This window comes from Pipistrellus kuhlii, unplaced genomic scaffold (genome assembly GCF_014108245.1).
Source record: "Pipistrellus kuhlii isolate mPipKuh1 unplaced genomic scaffold, mPipKuh1.p scaffold_m20_p_48, whole genome shotgun sequence".
Taxonomy (NCBI): Eukaryota; Metazoa; Chordata; class Mammalia; order Chiroptera; family Vespertilionidae; genus Pipistrellus; species Pipistrellus kuhlii.
Genome location: NW_023425549.1, coordinates 2,103,462 through 2,119,346, shown reverse-complemented (window position 1 = coordinate 2,119,346; position 15,885 = coordinate 2,103,462). Strand labels below are relative to the sequence as shown.

Sequence of the window (15,885 nt, the reverse complement as noted above, 5' to 3'; positions counted from 1 at the left end):
TTGCCCCTTTCCTAGTGGACATGCTTCGGCCACAGCTGTGGGAGAGGCAGGCCCATGTGCCCGGTCGGCCTGACCTCCCTGGCCACAGCTGACTGGCCTGGATCTGAACACCAGACCGGGGACTTGGTGGGGGGGTGCTGGATGCTAAATGGCTCAGGGATGGAGGGGCTTGAGCTGAAAGGCACAAGGCAGGCAGGGCTGAGGTCTCCAAAGAGAAGAATCCCGTGGCTCACACACACACACAGTGTGATGAGTGCCTCCTAGGTACCCCGCCCAGCTTTAGGTGCACAGAAAACAGGACAAAACAGCAAAGGCCTGTCTCATGGAGCTCGGCCTGCAAACTACCAAACAGATAGCAAACAGAATGATGTTAGGTTGTATTGGTGCTATCGAAAAATAGCAGTGGGCTGAAGAGTGCCTGAAGTGTGCAAATTTAGACCAATTGACTAAGGAAGCCTCCCTGCACAGAGGCCTGAGTGAGCCAGCCATGTGAGTGTTCCAGGCAGGGACACAGCAGGTGCAAAGGCCCTGGGGTAGGGTTGAGCTTGCAGTGTTCAAGGAACAGAAAGGAGGCCGTGTGGCAGGATGTCAATGGCATCTGTAAGTCAGAGAGAAGCTCCACCATGTGACTCCTTGGATTGAAAGCCTCCCATGGGTCCAGCAGAGTCCGCCCCCTCAACACTGCCCCTCAGACTCCTCAGACTCAGTCCTGGGGCCTTTTGCTTTCCTTCCACTGAAGGCATCAGTGCTTGTCCAATCACTCCCCAGAGATAAGAATTTGGGTAAAATAGCTTATTTAGGAGGTGGTCCCAGAAAATACGCTAACTGTCCACACATCCATCATCCACCCATGCATGCACGCATGCATCCATCATCCATCCAATCATCCATTATCCATGCATCTATCCATCCATCATCCATCCATTCATCCATCACCCATACATCATCCATTCATCACCCACCCACACATGTATCCACCCATCCAATCATCCATGTATCTATCCATCCATCATCCATCCAATCACCCATTACCCATAAATCTATCCATCCATCATCCATCCAATCATCCATGTATCCATCCACCCATCATCCATCCATCCATCATTCATCACCCATCCACACATTCATCCACCCATCCAATCATCCATCATCCATGCATCTATCCATCCATCATCTATCCAATCATCCAGGCACCTATCCATCCATCATCCATCCATCCATCACCCATCCATCATCCATCCAATCACCAATTACCCATGCATCTATCCATCCATAATCCATCCAATCATCCATGCATCTATCCATCCATCATCCATCCATCCATTCATCCATCCATCACCCATACATCATCCATCCTATCACTCATTTCCCATGCATCTATCCATCCACCATCCATCCAATCATCCATGCATCTATCCATCCATCATCCATCCAACCATCATCCATCCAATCACCCATTACCCACGCATCTATCCATCTATGCATCCATCCAATCATCCATACATTTATCTACCCATCCCACCCACACATGCATCCACCCATCCAATCCTCCATCCTCCATGCATCTATCCATCCATCATCCATCCAATCATCCATTATATATGCATCCATCCATCCATCCATCCAACCAACCATTCAACCAACCACCTACCACTTATTGTCACCTCCCCTATCCCCAGCAGACACCAAGGACTCAGGTGATCAGGTTTGGTCCTGGCCCTCTGCCAGGACCCGTCACCAACCCCCCTGCTGGGTCCTCTTCTCATGCAGTGTTGTGACCAAGTCCAGGATGGAGACCTTGGTCCCGCCTCTGTGTGGTTCTACGAGGTCTGGACTCAAAGGCAAACGCTCCAACTTGATCCCCTTCCCGCTCACTTCCCGCTCTGATCGCCTGAGCTCAAGGCCAGTCACACGGCCCATCAACATGAGGACTCCCCAGACGTTCTCACATCGTGGAGTCCACACTGCACCTCACCCAACCTGCCTTCCCCTGCCCCCTGCACCTCTGGCGGACCTCTCCGTCCAGTGCTGCCGGGAGCCTGTGGCCACGAGGCCAGGCCCCGGCCGGAGGCATCCCGTGCACTGACCTCTCCCGGAAGTACTTGATGGCCTCGGGCTCGGTGAAGGTCGGCTCCTCCCGGTAGCCCTGCTCAAACACCTTGCGCTTGTGGCGGAACTCGATGACCGTCTTGGTGTAGGAGTTGAGCGTGGTCACGGAGGCGGCCATGCAGCAGGTGAAGGAGCCCCACGCCAGGCTGCGGAGACAGGAGAGAGGTGCCCGTGAGCAGCTGCTGCCGGGCTAATGGGGCCGCTCCCCGGCTCGCTGCCTCTTTGGGGCCAGGCTTAAGCAAGTGCCGCCTGGCCAAGAACAGGACACAGTCCTGCCCCCTCGAGGGCTGAGGTGGGAGCAGCATTATCTGCACCGAGTGATGCAGGCCTGGCCGAGCCCATCCCTCAGGGGCAAGATGCAGGGCCAACACAGGGCGGGTACCACAGCCTCAGACAGCGACGTGTGTTGGGTCTGAGCCGTGGCCGACCAGGAAGGGTTTGTGGAGGGGGGCTGGGACGCTGGGGGAAGGGAATGCGAGGAGATGAGTGGAGGTTGATGGTGAGGATAATGGCAGCAGGAAGCCTGGAAGCCAGGCCCTGTGGGAGCGGAGTGACCTGTGCTCCTGTGTGACCTTGGGCAAGATGCTGCCTCTCAGCCTCGTGATCCTCGCATCCGTCTTAATGGCATCGCAGGGGCCACACCTCACAGCACGGTTGCAGAGGAAAGCAGCTGGCCCGGAGGGCCGCTCGGAACAGAGCTGCATGCAGTCTGTGTCTCAGAAAGGCTGGCTAACATGACCACCATCGCCATCAGCACCGTTTTCCCTGACTGCGTCTACCTGACTCAGCTTTCACCCCAGTGGGATGTGAGCAGGAGTCCTGGGGACTGTCCCAGCACCCAGACCCTGAGAAGGAAGCAAGGAGGAAGGACCAGATCCCTGGGCTAAGCAGTACCCGGGCTTCTCAAGTGTGGGGACCCAAATTCCGTTTTCAGATTTCCCCCCCCTCCCCCAATTAAGGAATTGGGTTTCTGTCAGTGGCAAAGTCCTTCTACCATTACTTCCCATAAACCCCCCTTTTTGCATTCGTTTGTTTGAATGTCTGGGCCTTAGGACCAGGGATCTTACCTGTGAGGGGGTCCAGCTCCCCACTTGGATGCCAGTGGGAGAAGGAGACCCACTGCCCTCCCGCCCCGTCCTTCTCTGTGGCTTTCCCCCTCTGACTCATTATGCCAGGTTTTTACGTTACACTTTTTAAAAATATATATACTTTATTGATTTTTTACAGAGAGGAAGGGAGAGAGATAGAGAGCTAGACACGTTGATGAGAGAGAAACATAGACCAGCTGCCTCTTGCACACCCCCTACCGGGGATGTGCCCACAGCCAACGTACAAGCCCTTGACCGGAATCGAACCAGGGACCTTTCGGTCCACAGACCGACGCTCTACCACTGAGCCAAACCGGTTTCGGCTTACATTACACTTTTAATGTCAAGGTAATTACAGGCCCACAAGCTGCTGTGGGAAATGATGCGGGGGACCCAGGCACCCTCTCCCCCGTTTCCCCAGCGGCAACATCTCACAAATCCCCTGCAGTGTGTACCAGGGTCCCCACAGGCACCGGGACAGCCAGCACCGGGCCCAACAGGGGCATCGCACAGCCGCACCCACGTTCCCCCCAACCTCTTCCTTCCGATAATCGTATCATTTCCAGAATTTACGGAAGAGGCTCACACAGGGTGTGTGGGATACAGAATAGTCCCCGGGAGGGCCACGCACGTTGTGTGTTTAACATCATGTTCCTTTACATGCAGGAGTTTCTCCACATCCGCACCAGCACTGGGTGGTGTCATTATTTTTTAAACTTTTATTTATGTCTTTATTTATTTGTTTCCCAATATGTTATTTTTTTTGGTTTTGAGAGAGAGGGGAGCTTTCAGGGCAGGGACGATGCTCAGCCCACTGAGCCCCCCCGCCAGGCCTGTAGTGTTCTCCATCGGAGCTGCTCTGCGGGCGTGTGGTGGCCTCTCCCCTGCGGCTCCACCGCTGGCCCTCACGGCTAATGGCGTTGGGCATCCTTTCATTTGCTAACTTGCCGTCTGGGAATCGTCTCTGGCAAAACGTCTGCTCCGATTTCCTGACCGCTTTGTCATTGCTGTTGTTTTCCGTTGCGTTCTGAGCCTGTCCGTGCAGCCTGCAGACCAGTCCTTCGTCAGGTACGTGGTTTGCAAATATCTTCTTTCCGTTCGCAGCTCGTGTCTTCAACCCCTCACCAAGGTCCTTCACCGAGCAAAAGGATTTCATGATGATGAAATCCAATTATCAATCATTTTTTTCCAATGCTTTTGATGTCAAGTCTAAGAACTCTTTGCCTAGATCCCCAAGATTTTTCTCCTATTTTTTTTTTCTAAAAAGTTTATAGGTTTACATTTTTAGTTTAAGTCTATGATGCAACTTGAGTTAAATTTTATACAGGATATGAAGCATAGATCAAGAATGATTTTTTTTTTTTTTTTTTTTTTTTTTTGCCTGTGAATGTCTAATAGCTCCAGTGCCATTTGTTGAAAGGCTATTCCCACCTCCACTGAAGGAATTTGCATCTTTGTCAAAAACCAGTTGGGCATATTTGTGTGGGTCTATTTCTGGATTCTTCGCTCTGTTCCATTGGTCTGGGTGTCTCTCTCCCCACCAACACCACAGCGTCTGAAGACTGTAGCTATACAATAAATCTTCAAATCGAGTACACTGATTCCTCCCGATTTTTCTTCTTTGTCAAAATTGTTTTAGCTATTTTAGTTTCCCTTGCCATTCTTTTGTTGTTATTAATCCTCTCCCGAGAATATTTTTCCATTGATTGTTAGAAGGAGCAGGAGGGAGGGGGAAAGACACAGAGATAGAAACATCGACGTGAGAGAGACAAACCGATTGATTGCCTCCCATAGTTATCCTGACCGGGGCTGGGGATTGAGTCTGCAACTGAGGTACGTGCCCTGGACTGGAATTGAAGCTGAGACCCTTTAGTTGCAGGCCGAGGCTCTATCCAGCGAGCCAAACCAGGTAGAAAATTTTGCCATTGTTAATAAATTTTATCATACTGACATATTAATAGGAATTGCATTAAACCTGTATATGAATTTGTGGGACATTGAAATCTTTATCATAAACATGGTTGTTGTTTTTTTACATTTATTTAGATCGTCTTTCATTGGCATTTTGTAGTTTTCAGCCTTCAAATCCTGAAGATGTTTTGTTAGATTTATTACTATGTATTTCACTTGTTTCAGCGTAAATGGTATTGTATATTTAGTTTTGTCCAACTACTCATTGCTAGCTTACTAGAGGCCCAGTGCATGAATTTGTGCACTGGTGGGGTCCTGCTGGCCTGCCCTGATGGGGGCCATTGGGGGTGGGCCGGCTAGGGTGAGGGGCCACAGGCATTCCGGTCGTTCTGCCATTTGGTCGATTTGCATACTACCCTTTTATTATATAGGATTATTACATAGGATAATAGATTTTTGTAGTTCAAATTAGTATCCTGAAATAGTACTGAATTCATTTATTAGGTCTAGGCATTTTTTAAAAATTTATTTTTATTGATTTCAGAAAGGAAGAAAGAGAGAGAGAGAGAGAGAGAGAAAGAGAGAGAGAGAGAGAGAGAGAGAGAGAAACATCAATGATGAGAGAGAATCATTGATCAGCTGCCTCTTACACACCCCACACTGGGGATGGAGCCTGCAACCCAGGCATGTGCCCTGGAATCAAACGATGACCACCTGGTTCACAGGTCGATGCTCAACCACTGAGCCAGGCTGGCTGGCAGAGGCATTTTTTTTACATGTAAGTTTCTTAGATTTGTCTGCATAGACAACCGTGGTATCTGCAAATAAATATAGTTACTTCTTCCTTTCCAATCTGTATGCCTTTTATTTGCTTTTCATGTCTTATTGAACAAGCAAGGGCCTCCAGCAGTACATAGAGTATGAGTGATGTTCCCAATCTTAGATAGAAAGCACTGATCTTCACCGTTGAGTATGATGTTAGCTGTGGGTGTTAGCTGTAGGTCTTTATCAAATTATAAAAGTTCCCCTTTATTCAATTTTTTAAATAATTTTTTTGTTTTTTATTGATTTCAGAGAGGAATAGAGAAAGAGCAAGAGAAACATCAATGTTGAGAGAGAATCATTGATAAGTTGCCTCCTGCATGCCACCCTCCTACACCCCCAAGGATTGAGCCTGCAACCCGGGCATGTGTCCTGACTGGGAATAGAACTGGTGACCTCTTGGTTCCTAGGTCAACTCTCAACCACTGAGCCACATGAGCCAGCTGAAAGTTCCCCTCTATTTAGAAAACTCAGGAGGAAGGTAAAATTTTCTTTCTTCTTTACTGCTGTTCCAAGATTGCTTCTTTAAAAAGATTTTTTTTTTCTTTTTTCTGTTTAGAGAACTTCCTTTCGCCCTTCTTTTAGGATACCTCTGCTGGCAACACATTTTTTTTAGTCTTCCTCCACCAGAGAATGTCTTGACTTCCCCTTCCCTTTCCTGGAGGATATTTTTGCTGGAAACAGAATGCTGAATTGGCTGCTCTTTTTCATTCAGCACATCATGTGATGCCACCTTCTTCTGGTCTCCATTGTTTCTGATGCAAAACCCTCACCCCCTCACTTAGATTGGTCTTCTCTATGGTTAACGTACTGCTCTCGATATTTTGCTTTCTTTGGCTTTAGTCTCTAAGTTGGACTCTGGTGCATGGGTTTCTTTGGGTTTATCCTGTTTGGAGATGCACTCCACATCTTAACTATGGAGCTCTTAAAATTTTGTGTTCAGCCATTATTCCTTTGAGTGCTTTTGTCCTCCTCTCTTCTTCCAGAACTCCAGGGCTAGGTCTTTTGTGATAGTCCCAGGGGTCCTTGAGGCATTTTTCACTGACCCAGGCGGGAAGATATATATAGTTTACTGCTGGGCAGGGTGGAGCTCTGGCCCCTTAGGCCTCTGCAGACCCCACCAGCCTCATTGCTCTCTCCAGTGGCCTCCGCTGGGCAGTGGTGAACATCCTGTCCCCACTACTCCTCTGATCCCACCCAAGCAGGGAGGGGGAGTGGCACCCACCCAGGGCGCAGTGTGAAAACCCTGCTGGTGTTTGCAGCTTGCGCTTCTGAGCTGGTGCTGTCGGGCACGTGGGTGGGTGGCCTGGTGTTCTGAGCCAAGAGCAGAGTGGACACGGTGGGGGAGGAGAGCGGAGGGGGGTGGCTGTCAGCCACGCTATCCTCTGGGAGCTGAGGGCAGGGCCGGGGACGCTGGGGGAGCAGCCTCAGAGACACATGGTGCCATGAAGCCCATCCAGGCCCCGCTCAGCGGGAAGACTGACTGCTCACTGATTGGCTGAGGGCGCAGGGCCACTGCGCAGAGCACCCGTGTCCAGGCCACCCTGAGTGCCCAGCTGACGGGATCAGGAGCCTGGCTAATCCACCCACGGCCAGCAGGGCCCTCATGGGCAGCCACATCTTCCCTGACGCACCTGGTCTCAGAGGAAAGGAGGCCAGCGTCACCCGCCTCAGGGAGATGAGGAAGAGCCAGAGCTTCCTGCTGACCACACAAGCACTCAGCGGTGACACAAGCAAACACCCTCTCCAGCGGCTCTTTGGGGCCAAGGATCTGCGAAGGTCACAGCAGCAAACACCTCACAACTCCCCCTCTGGGGGATCAGTATGCCGAAATGCCAGCTGAGCCCGGCAGAGAGAACGGGCGGCCTGGGCCCCCAGAGAGTAAGGGCTAGTGTCCTGCTTTCCTGCGCTCCTGGAGGCTGGGAAGTGGGCGAGGAGGGGAGAGGGAAGAGATAGCAGCGAAGCCACCGCGCTCCACACAAACGGGGCTCCACCCGGAGAGGACCACCCTCCCGGCCCCGGCCCAACGCGCGGCTCTAACGCTGTGTGACCTGGCCAGATCGCCTCCCCTCTCTGTGCTCCGAGCTCATCGACGCCACCCTGTCCCACCCTCGGTCTGCAGCAGGAATGCTCCGGGTGTGACTGCGTGTGCTGGGCTGAGAGGGCCCCTTTCCCATCCGTCTCCATGCCGATCCAGGGCAGAGCAGAAGCACAGAGTGACCAGCTGTCTGCTCTCCCGCCATCACCAGGAAACCGACGTGCTGCCATTCCAAGGAGAGGCCACGGACGCAAGTTCCCTACGGGTCAGGGGGAGGACTAAGTGAGGAAAGTGAAAGTGTCAGGCACGAGGGAGTGGGGGGGACTGGGTGAACTGGGAGGCTGGTGCCCCACTGGAATGGGCAGCCACAGCTGCAGCTGCCTGAAGCCCGGGGGCAACGCAGGTCAGGCACTGACGTAGCTCCTAATGCTCAGGGGAAGCCAGAGGCCCGAGTTTCTGTGTGAAATGTGTGCCTTTCTCGATGTTAAAAACAAATGGGAACATTTAAATAACCTGTGGCAGGCCCAGCAAGACGCTGGCAGGCAGGGCTCAGCCCGGGGCTGTCTGAGTTCGCAGCCTCTGAGGCCAATGGTGTGACTTGGGCCTTTGCCTCTTCGGAGGCTGTGCCCCGGTCCAGCCAGTGGGCCCGGTGCCCCCTTCGTGGGCATCAGCGGCGGGACTGTCCAGCTCAGGCTTGGAAAGCGTCTCCTGCTGGGCCTGGCACAGAGCTGGTGGCACCAAGCTCAGATTTATCCGGCTCCCGGGGGCTGGGGAGGGGCTTGCCTTGGCATGGCCACAGGGAGACCTGGGGGGCGGAGACTCAGGAGCAGGCGGGGAGGCGGCTGGAGGGCCTGGGGCTCAGGCAGGGCCAAAGGAGGCGGTGGAGGAATGAGGGGGACAGCAGCCAGGGCTGGGTCCTAACCCAACACTGATGTTCTGGGGGTTAAGCAAGCAGCGAGTCTGGAGGTACAGGGGTGGGGGTGTAGGTTGGAGCCTGGGGAGCCAGGGAGGGGGGTTGCCATGCTCCTGGGTAGGTGGGCCTCGGGCCTCTGCACAAGCCGGCCCAATGTCACTCCCACGTGTGCAATCGCTGCCCTCGCTGAGCACACGCTGGGCACAAGCACTGGAGGAGCTGGGCCCCCTCGGTCCTCATAGCAGTCCCCCTCCCTCCTGAACCCGTGCTGCCATGACCCCTCCCGAGAGGAGGAGCTGAGGCTCCGGGGGCTGTTGCTTGTTTTAATGCCCCAATCCCAGGGCACGACCCCTGAGCTGTGGCCCACGGGCGTGACTCCCCGTAGTCCCGGTGGCAGCTTGTCTCCAACGAGGGCCATGAGCCACCTCTGGGCTGGGGCTCTGTGCAGCCCTCCTCCTGCTCGGGAGCGAGAGAATGCACAGCAGGGCCCCGTGACTCCGGAGCAAGGCTGTGAGGTAAACTTGTGGCTTCTGCTTGGATCCCTGGGAACACTTGCTCCCTAAGGGGCCCGGACGCCGTGCTGGGGCAGCCGCTCCAGGGGCAGCCCCCGGCGCCCGCCGCACCGCCTGCCAGCGCTGCCGGGGGCTATCTGGACGCCTGGACCGCCGACATCCGGCTGAGGCGTCCCGGGAGGCCCCACGCCAGGCCCCCAGCTGAGCACAGTGAACCACGGAACCGTGAGAGCATCATGCACCCCCATGTGTGACGGGCTATGCATCCGCAGAGAACACTGCACTGCTCACAGCCCCACGCGGTGCCTGAGGCCGCCCCCTCTCGGCACTGAGGCTCGGGAGGGCGGGCGTGGCAGGGTCCACCGCAGCGAAGGTCAGAGGCAGGATCTGCTAGAGGCCACCCCTCAGCCAGCGGCCCTGCCCCCTGGCCCAGCACTGCCCGGCGGCGTGGGGGAGGCCTGGCTAACTGGGCTCGGTCAGACCCCTAACCGGCACCTTCACGCCCGGAGCAGCGTTCCTGCAGGAGGCTGGTGCCCTCCGTCTGCTCTCCCCGCTGGGCCCGGAACAGAGGCCGGGCTGTCCTGCCTTGGAGCTGGTCTCCTCGCAGCCCCTGGGGCTCTGGGGCCAGAACTGTGACAAATGGCCTCACACACATTGAACTGGAGCGATGACAGTGCCAGGTCCTGCACGGCCCCAGATGTGAGGCATGGAAGCGGGGCTGGTGCCTCTTGCGGGCCCCGGTGACAGGGAGAAATGGGCCAGCTCTAAGTGGGCTACACACTGGCCCGTCTTACATAAGTCGTGGGAATGCACTGGCCCTTTGCGGGGAGGCAGCCCTCGGGGAGCAGAGGAGCCGGGCAGAGACTCAGCTTCCGGGGGAAAGGTGCCCATGGCCGACGCCAGCAGGCTGGGTCTGGGCGCCGAGGGCCCCGGTGGAGAGCCCGAGGCCGCTGGGAGGAGGCGGTCCAGAATTCCGTGACCCAGCCCGCTGAGCCTCAGCTCCCACAGATGGAAACGAGGTTCATGTCCAAGTTACATTTCAGATCAACAGCGGTGACACCAGAAGAGCATCTGCCCGTCAAACAGTGTGCTAGGCGCACAGGAGCGGTGTCTACCCCCATCGTCTCACCAGCCGCCCACGGGGCTGAGCGTGGGGCTCTGGAGCCCCCTGACCCCCAGCCTGGGCTGCCCCCCTGGGCCCGCCCCGGCGCTGCCCCCCACAGGCTCCCTGGACGCCTCCCTGCAGCGCTCCTGCCTCAGCCACTCCACCAGGTGCCCGCGCCCAGCACGGCTGGGGTGACACCTGTGCCCACTTCACAGAGTCGACACCCACAAATGTCCTCTCCCCCGTCTCCTCCTTTCCCGAGGTGCGTGCTCACCGCCGTCTGCTGTTCCCCATCCCGCTCCCTGTCCCTCCCTCCTCTGCCCGCACCTGACCAAATCCTACCGAGAGACCCCTTCTCTGTTCCCACCGTGGTGGGTGGTGACCTCTCCTCCTCCCCCTGCGCCCCCTTCCCCCAACCCCCTCACCTACCGCCAGGAGGGTCCACATCATTGCACAAAGCACAGTTCACTCGTCTCAATGGGGTTGCAATGCCCTGGCACTGCTGTCCCCCCACCACCCCACCCAACCCCACCGCAGACACACACACACACACACACACACACACACACACACACCCTGCTAGGAGAGTGGCCGGCCCCATAGTGCTCAGGGAGTACATGTTCGTTCAATGACCGAATGGATAATGGCCTCAGCCACCGAGGCAGCCCTAACCCTGTGCACTGGGCAACTGCGGTCCAGGTCTCTCCAGCACACACCCCTTCTGATAACAGCCCCCCAATCCCACCAACTTTCCTCCCCCTCCACCCCCCCCAACCCCCCCAGGACTCCTCTGGGGGACAGCCTACTCCACTTCTGTCCAGGGTTTGGGTGGGGGCAGTACCATGTGACCCAGGCCAGACCAATGAGAGCCGTCCAGTCTCCTCAGGGATGGTCACATGACTTAAGCCAAGCCAGCGAAGGGCACCCCCGGGGTCTGGGCTGGAAAGGGTGGGAAGACGGCCTCTCTGCTGCCATTGCTGCACCTGTGGGATGGACGCCTGGAACTGAGCGTGGTCACCCTCTTGGCCATCACTCTGGGAAAAGCTTGTGATGAAACCAGCACGAAGGGAATGGAGGCAGGAAAGAGGGGGAGGGGGACAGTTCCTAAGGAATCGGCTGATCACCTGGACCCAGCCAGCCTGAAGCAGGTGTTCTGGTAGCTCACCCAGCACCCATGCCACCGGGAGTCTGACTCCTTCCCAGCTCCTGAGACGGGCCTGGTAAGCTGAGCCCTAAGCTCGTGACCCCCCCACCCCCTTTGTCATGGTGGTGGGTCAGGGAGGGAGTGGCCTGAGTTGGGCTCGTGGGAGGGAGGCTGGGGCTATAGTCGACTTTGGGGAAAGGGAGGCCCCACTGTCCCTGTGAGTGAAGGAGGAGCCCCCCCCCCCCCCGGGAAGCCTGGCCCGGGGTGGAGTCGGCAATGGGGGGGCAATGCTCGGTGCCCACGGAGGGGAGACAGCCATCGCGTCAGCGACGCCGGTCAGACGTGTCCTGAAGTGCACGCACAGCTATACTCCCCGCGCCAGGAGCCCCGGCGTCCTTATTGCCAGACGAGTGTGGGTGGGTTTCCCTGTCACAAGCCAAGCCCCTCGCTGATCCCCGAGGACCGTTCAGTGACAGGAACTCACACAAACCCTTGCTTACCTGGCATCCTGGCCGGTTCTGCCTCTCATACGCCGGGCTCCGCGGTTCGGAGCCCCTCCCCGGGGTCCTCGCACCCATCGGACCCCAGCACCCTCCGGGGCTCGCCCGCCTCAGCTTCCCCTCCCCCCACCGCCTCTCAGAAGGGGGCTGGCACACGTCCTCTGGGGAGGGCCGGACAGTACATAGCTCAGGCTCTGTGGGCCGTCCATCTCTGTCCCCGTAGCGGGAAAGCAGCCGTAGACCACATATAAATGATGGGCGCAGCTGTGTCCCAATAAAACTTTATTTATGGACACTCTGCATTTGCATTTCACGTAATTTTCGCATCTCACAAAAGATTCTTGTTCTTTTGATTTATTTCCCAGAATTTAAAAGTGTAAAAGCCATTCTTAGCTTGAGGCTGATTAAAATGAGAGTGGGCCCACCCTTTGGACTCCGGGCTCACCCCCCTTCCCCCCCCCCCCCCCACCTGGGCTGAGCTGCCGAAGTCCCAGCATGCCTCGGGCCTCTTGTGTCTGAGGTCAAGGCCACTTACCAGAAGGACCACCCGTAGTCCCAGGAGTGGGGCCTCCAGTCTTCGGGGCCGAGGCTCACGGTGACCTGGAACACCTGCGTGTACATCATGTGGGCGACCATTCCCAGGAGGCCTGCGGGGAGCAGAGCAGGAGTCAGGAAGCAAAAGGGGGCTCTGTGCACCCCACGGGCCCACCAGTGCAGGGCAGAGCATGGACCCCCACCCCACCCCATGGGGAAGGACGGTTGCAGTAAACCATGTGTAGTCCATGCAACAGACAGGATTCGTGCTCAAGATTCTTGCTTCCGGGTTTTGCTCTAACCCACATGTGTCAAACACAAGGCCCGCGGGCCAAATCCGTCCCGCCAGGCCTTGCAATGTGGCCCGCACCGCGCTGTCATCACTGCACTCCGCTGTGTTTCCATCACAATGACAGTTTATGACTGTTCAGTAAACCATTCGGCCCGAGATTTAGGCTGGATTTTAGATTTTGGCCCCTTCTCTGATTGAGTTCGACACCCCTACTCTATAAGCACCGCTGCAATGAACACCTTCTACCAGAACCGGGAGGCCAAAGGGCAGAGGGCAAAGGGCAGCCTGGATAAGAGCAAGCCCAGGAGACAGTCAGAGCTGTGAGGTGGGCCAGCTTTCCCTGTTAAGAACCAGATGAGGAAGTGCTTTAGGCCCTGCGAGCCCCCTGGTCCTCTCGTGGCTCTGCCGTTTTAGCGTAGAGGAGGGTGGACGGCGTGGGTCGCGGGCGTGGGCACGTCAGCTCCGGCTGTGGTTTGCTGAGAGGCGGCCATTTGGGAGAAGGAGCCTAGAGTAAGGTGACCAGACGTCCCGCTTTTGGCGGGGCAGTCTCAATTTTTAATAATTTGTCCCACAGCGTTCTAAAAAAGTCCCGATTTTTGGAAAGAACTTTTTTAAAATGCTGCAGGACGTGGGACAAATTGTTAAAAATCGAGACTGCCCCGCCAAAAGCGGGACATCTGGTCACCTTAGCTAGAGTGTTTTTTTAAACCTCAGGTCTTAACTCAGTAGACGAATGCAGTGGTAACTAGTTGGTCTTCAGCCCAGTGGTCAGCAAACTCATTAGTCAGCAGATCCAAATATCAACAGCACAACAATTGACATTTCTTTTTTTTCTTTTTTTAATATATATTTTTTTGACTTTTTACAGAGAGGAAGAGAAAGAGATAGAGTTAGAAACATCGATGAGAGAGAGACATCAACCAGCTGCCTCTTGCACACCCCCTACTGGGGATGTGCCCGCAACCAATGTACATGCCCTTGACCGGAATTGAACCTGGGACCTTTCAGTCCGCAGGCTGACGCTCTATCCATTGAGCCAAAAATGGTTTTGGCATCAATTGCCATTTCTTTTGAAAGCAAAACATTTTAAACTTCTAACGCCATTCTTCAAAACAGACTTGCCCAGGCCGTGGTATTTTGTGGCAGAGCCACATTCAAGGGGCCAAAGAGCCACATGTAGCTCGAGAGCCGGTTTGCCGGCCACTGCTCTGGTGGGTCAGGAACTGAACTTCGTGGGCGGGGACCAGCACTGCCAAGAAAAGGACAGAATGAAACAGAAATGTCAACTCCCAGCAAATGTAACAGGAGTAAGTACTGTCTTGTATGTGGTGTGTGTGTGTGTGTGTGCATGTCTGTGCACGGTGTGTGTATGTGGTGTGTGCATGTGTGTACGTGTGTGTCTGTGCATGGTGTATGTATGTGGTGTGTGTGTGTGCATGTGTGTCTGTGCAAGGTGTGTATACATGGTGTGTGTATGTGGTGTGTGTCTGTGCACGGTGTGTGTACATGGTGTGTGTATGTGGGGTGTGTCTGTGCACGGTGTGTGTACATGGTGTGTGTATGTGTAGTGGCTGGAACATGACATGTTTTTCCGTGGCTCACGGGCAAGTCTTTGAGGCCGCGGGCTGGGAGAGATTGGTTTGAGGGTCTCCCCACGCAGCCTGGGCAGGCACCTCCCTCCTCTGAGCCTCAGCGCCTTCCGCTTGGGACGAGGACTGTGACAGCCACGCGGAGGGGGTAAACCGAGGGGCCTCCGTGCCTGGTGCCCACTGGGCATGCTCATGCGGCTGTCAGGTTCTGATAAACCCGGGCGCCCGTGTGGATGCGGCGGCGGGAGCCCTGGCGCTGCCCGCTGCCCGCTGCCCGCTGCCCGCACGGAGCTGACACAGAGGGAGCGGGCGGCACTGAGGGGGAAGGCCGCAGGCGAGCGGAGGGCACAGGGGTGCAGGCACCCTGTCCGACTGGCACCTCCGCTCTTGCCTCTTTTCATCTTCACAACGACCCGTGGAAGCGCGGGCCCTGGTCACGGAGCTTCCGGCAGCGGCTCCGGCTCCGGTGTCTCCTCCCAGCCCCCGGCCAGGCTTGCCGGGCACAGGGCCTCAGCGTGACACAGGCGGTGCCCGTGCTCCGGGCTGGGTCAGCCTGGTGTGGACACGGCCCCGCTCTCTGACCTCAGGTGAGGGCTGCCCTCCGGGCTGCCGGGGGCGCTGAGGCAGGGCACCCAGGGGGAGGTGACACACAGGTGCCGAGTGCCCAGTCCCATCAGGAGCCCCGAGGCTCTCTGTGGCAGGCCTGAGGACACCGAACCCGTCCTCAGCCGGCCCCCTCGGCCTTGGCCTGTGGGACGGGGGGCGCGGGGGCGAGCCAGCGGGTAGCTTTGTTTATTTACTTGGCACCGGTTTGGGTGAACTCGCATGGGATGCCTTGATAATGAGGAGCCGTATTTAATGTGTTCCACCAGCTGAGGGCCTTGAGCTGTCTCCAGGTGTTTGCCTAAGAGCAACGGGACAATGAGCTCCTCCTGCCAGGCTCCCCCACACCCCCGGGGGCCAACGCCCCAATGACAGGGTTTGGAAAAATCCTTTTTCATCGTCACTCGGTGGGAATTCTTTAGCGGCCCTGGACACTAATCCCGTCGGCTGCCCGGACCGCGGGCAGTTTCCTGCTCGCCTTTCCCCACACAACGAGGCCTCTTTGGTTATGAACAGGCTCTTTTTAGAGCAGAGTTAGGTCTGCAGAGAAACCGAGCTGCTAGTAGGGAGTTCCCGTATGCCCCCTCTCTCCGCCTTACCGTGAGTGGGGTTCAGGAGCTAGTACTGAGGCATTGTTTTTTAAAATATATTTTTATTGATTTCAGAGAGGAAGGGGGAAGAAGAAAGGGAATCATTAAATGGCTGCCTCCTGCATGTTGGACCGA

General features: G+C 56.1%; 1 protein-coding gene across 4 annotated transcripts in view; it reads right to left on the bottom strand.

Annotated features, from left to right (window-relative positions):
• The window catches only part of GSG1L (GSG1 like), a 167,632-nt gene that overhangs the window by 21,911 nt on the left and 129,836 nt on the right, over positions 1 to 15,885 (bottom strand). For all 4 annotated transcript variants that reach the window (XM_045572521.1, XM_045572520.1, XM_045572523.1 and 1 more), the window contains 2 exons: positions 12,678 to 12,789; positions 2,088 to 2,255 (listed from right to left, as the gene is read on the bottom strand). In XM_045572521.1, coding sequence (XP_045428477.1) covers positions 2,088 to 2,255; positions 12,678 to 12,789 — 280 coding nt within the window. The remainder of the gene's footprint in view (positions 1 to 2,087; positions 2,256 to 12,677; positions 12,790 to 15,885) is intronic.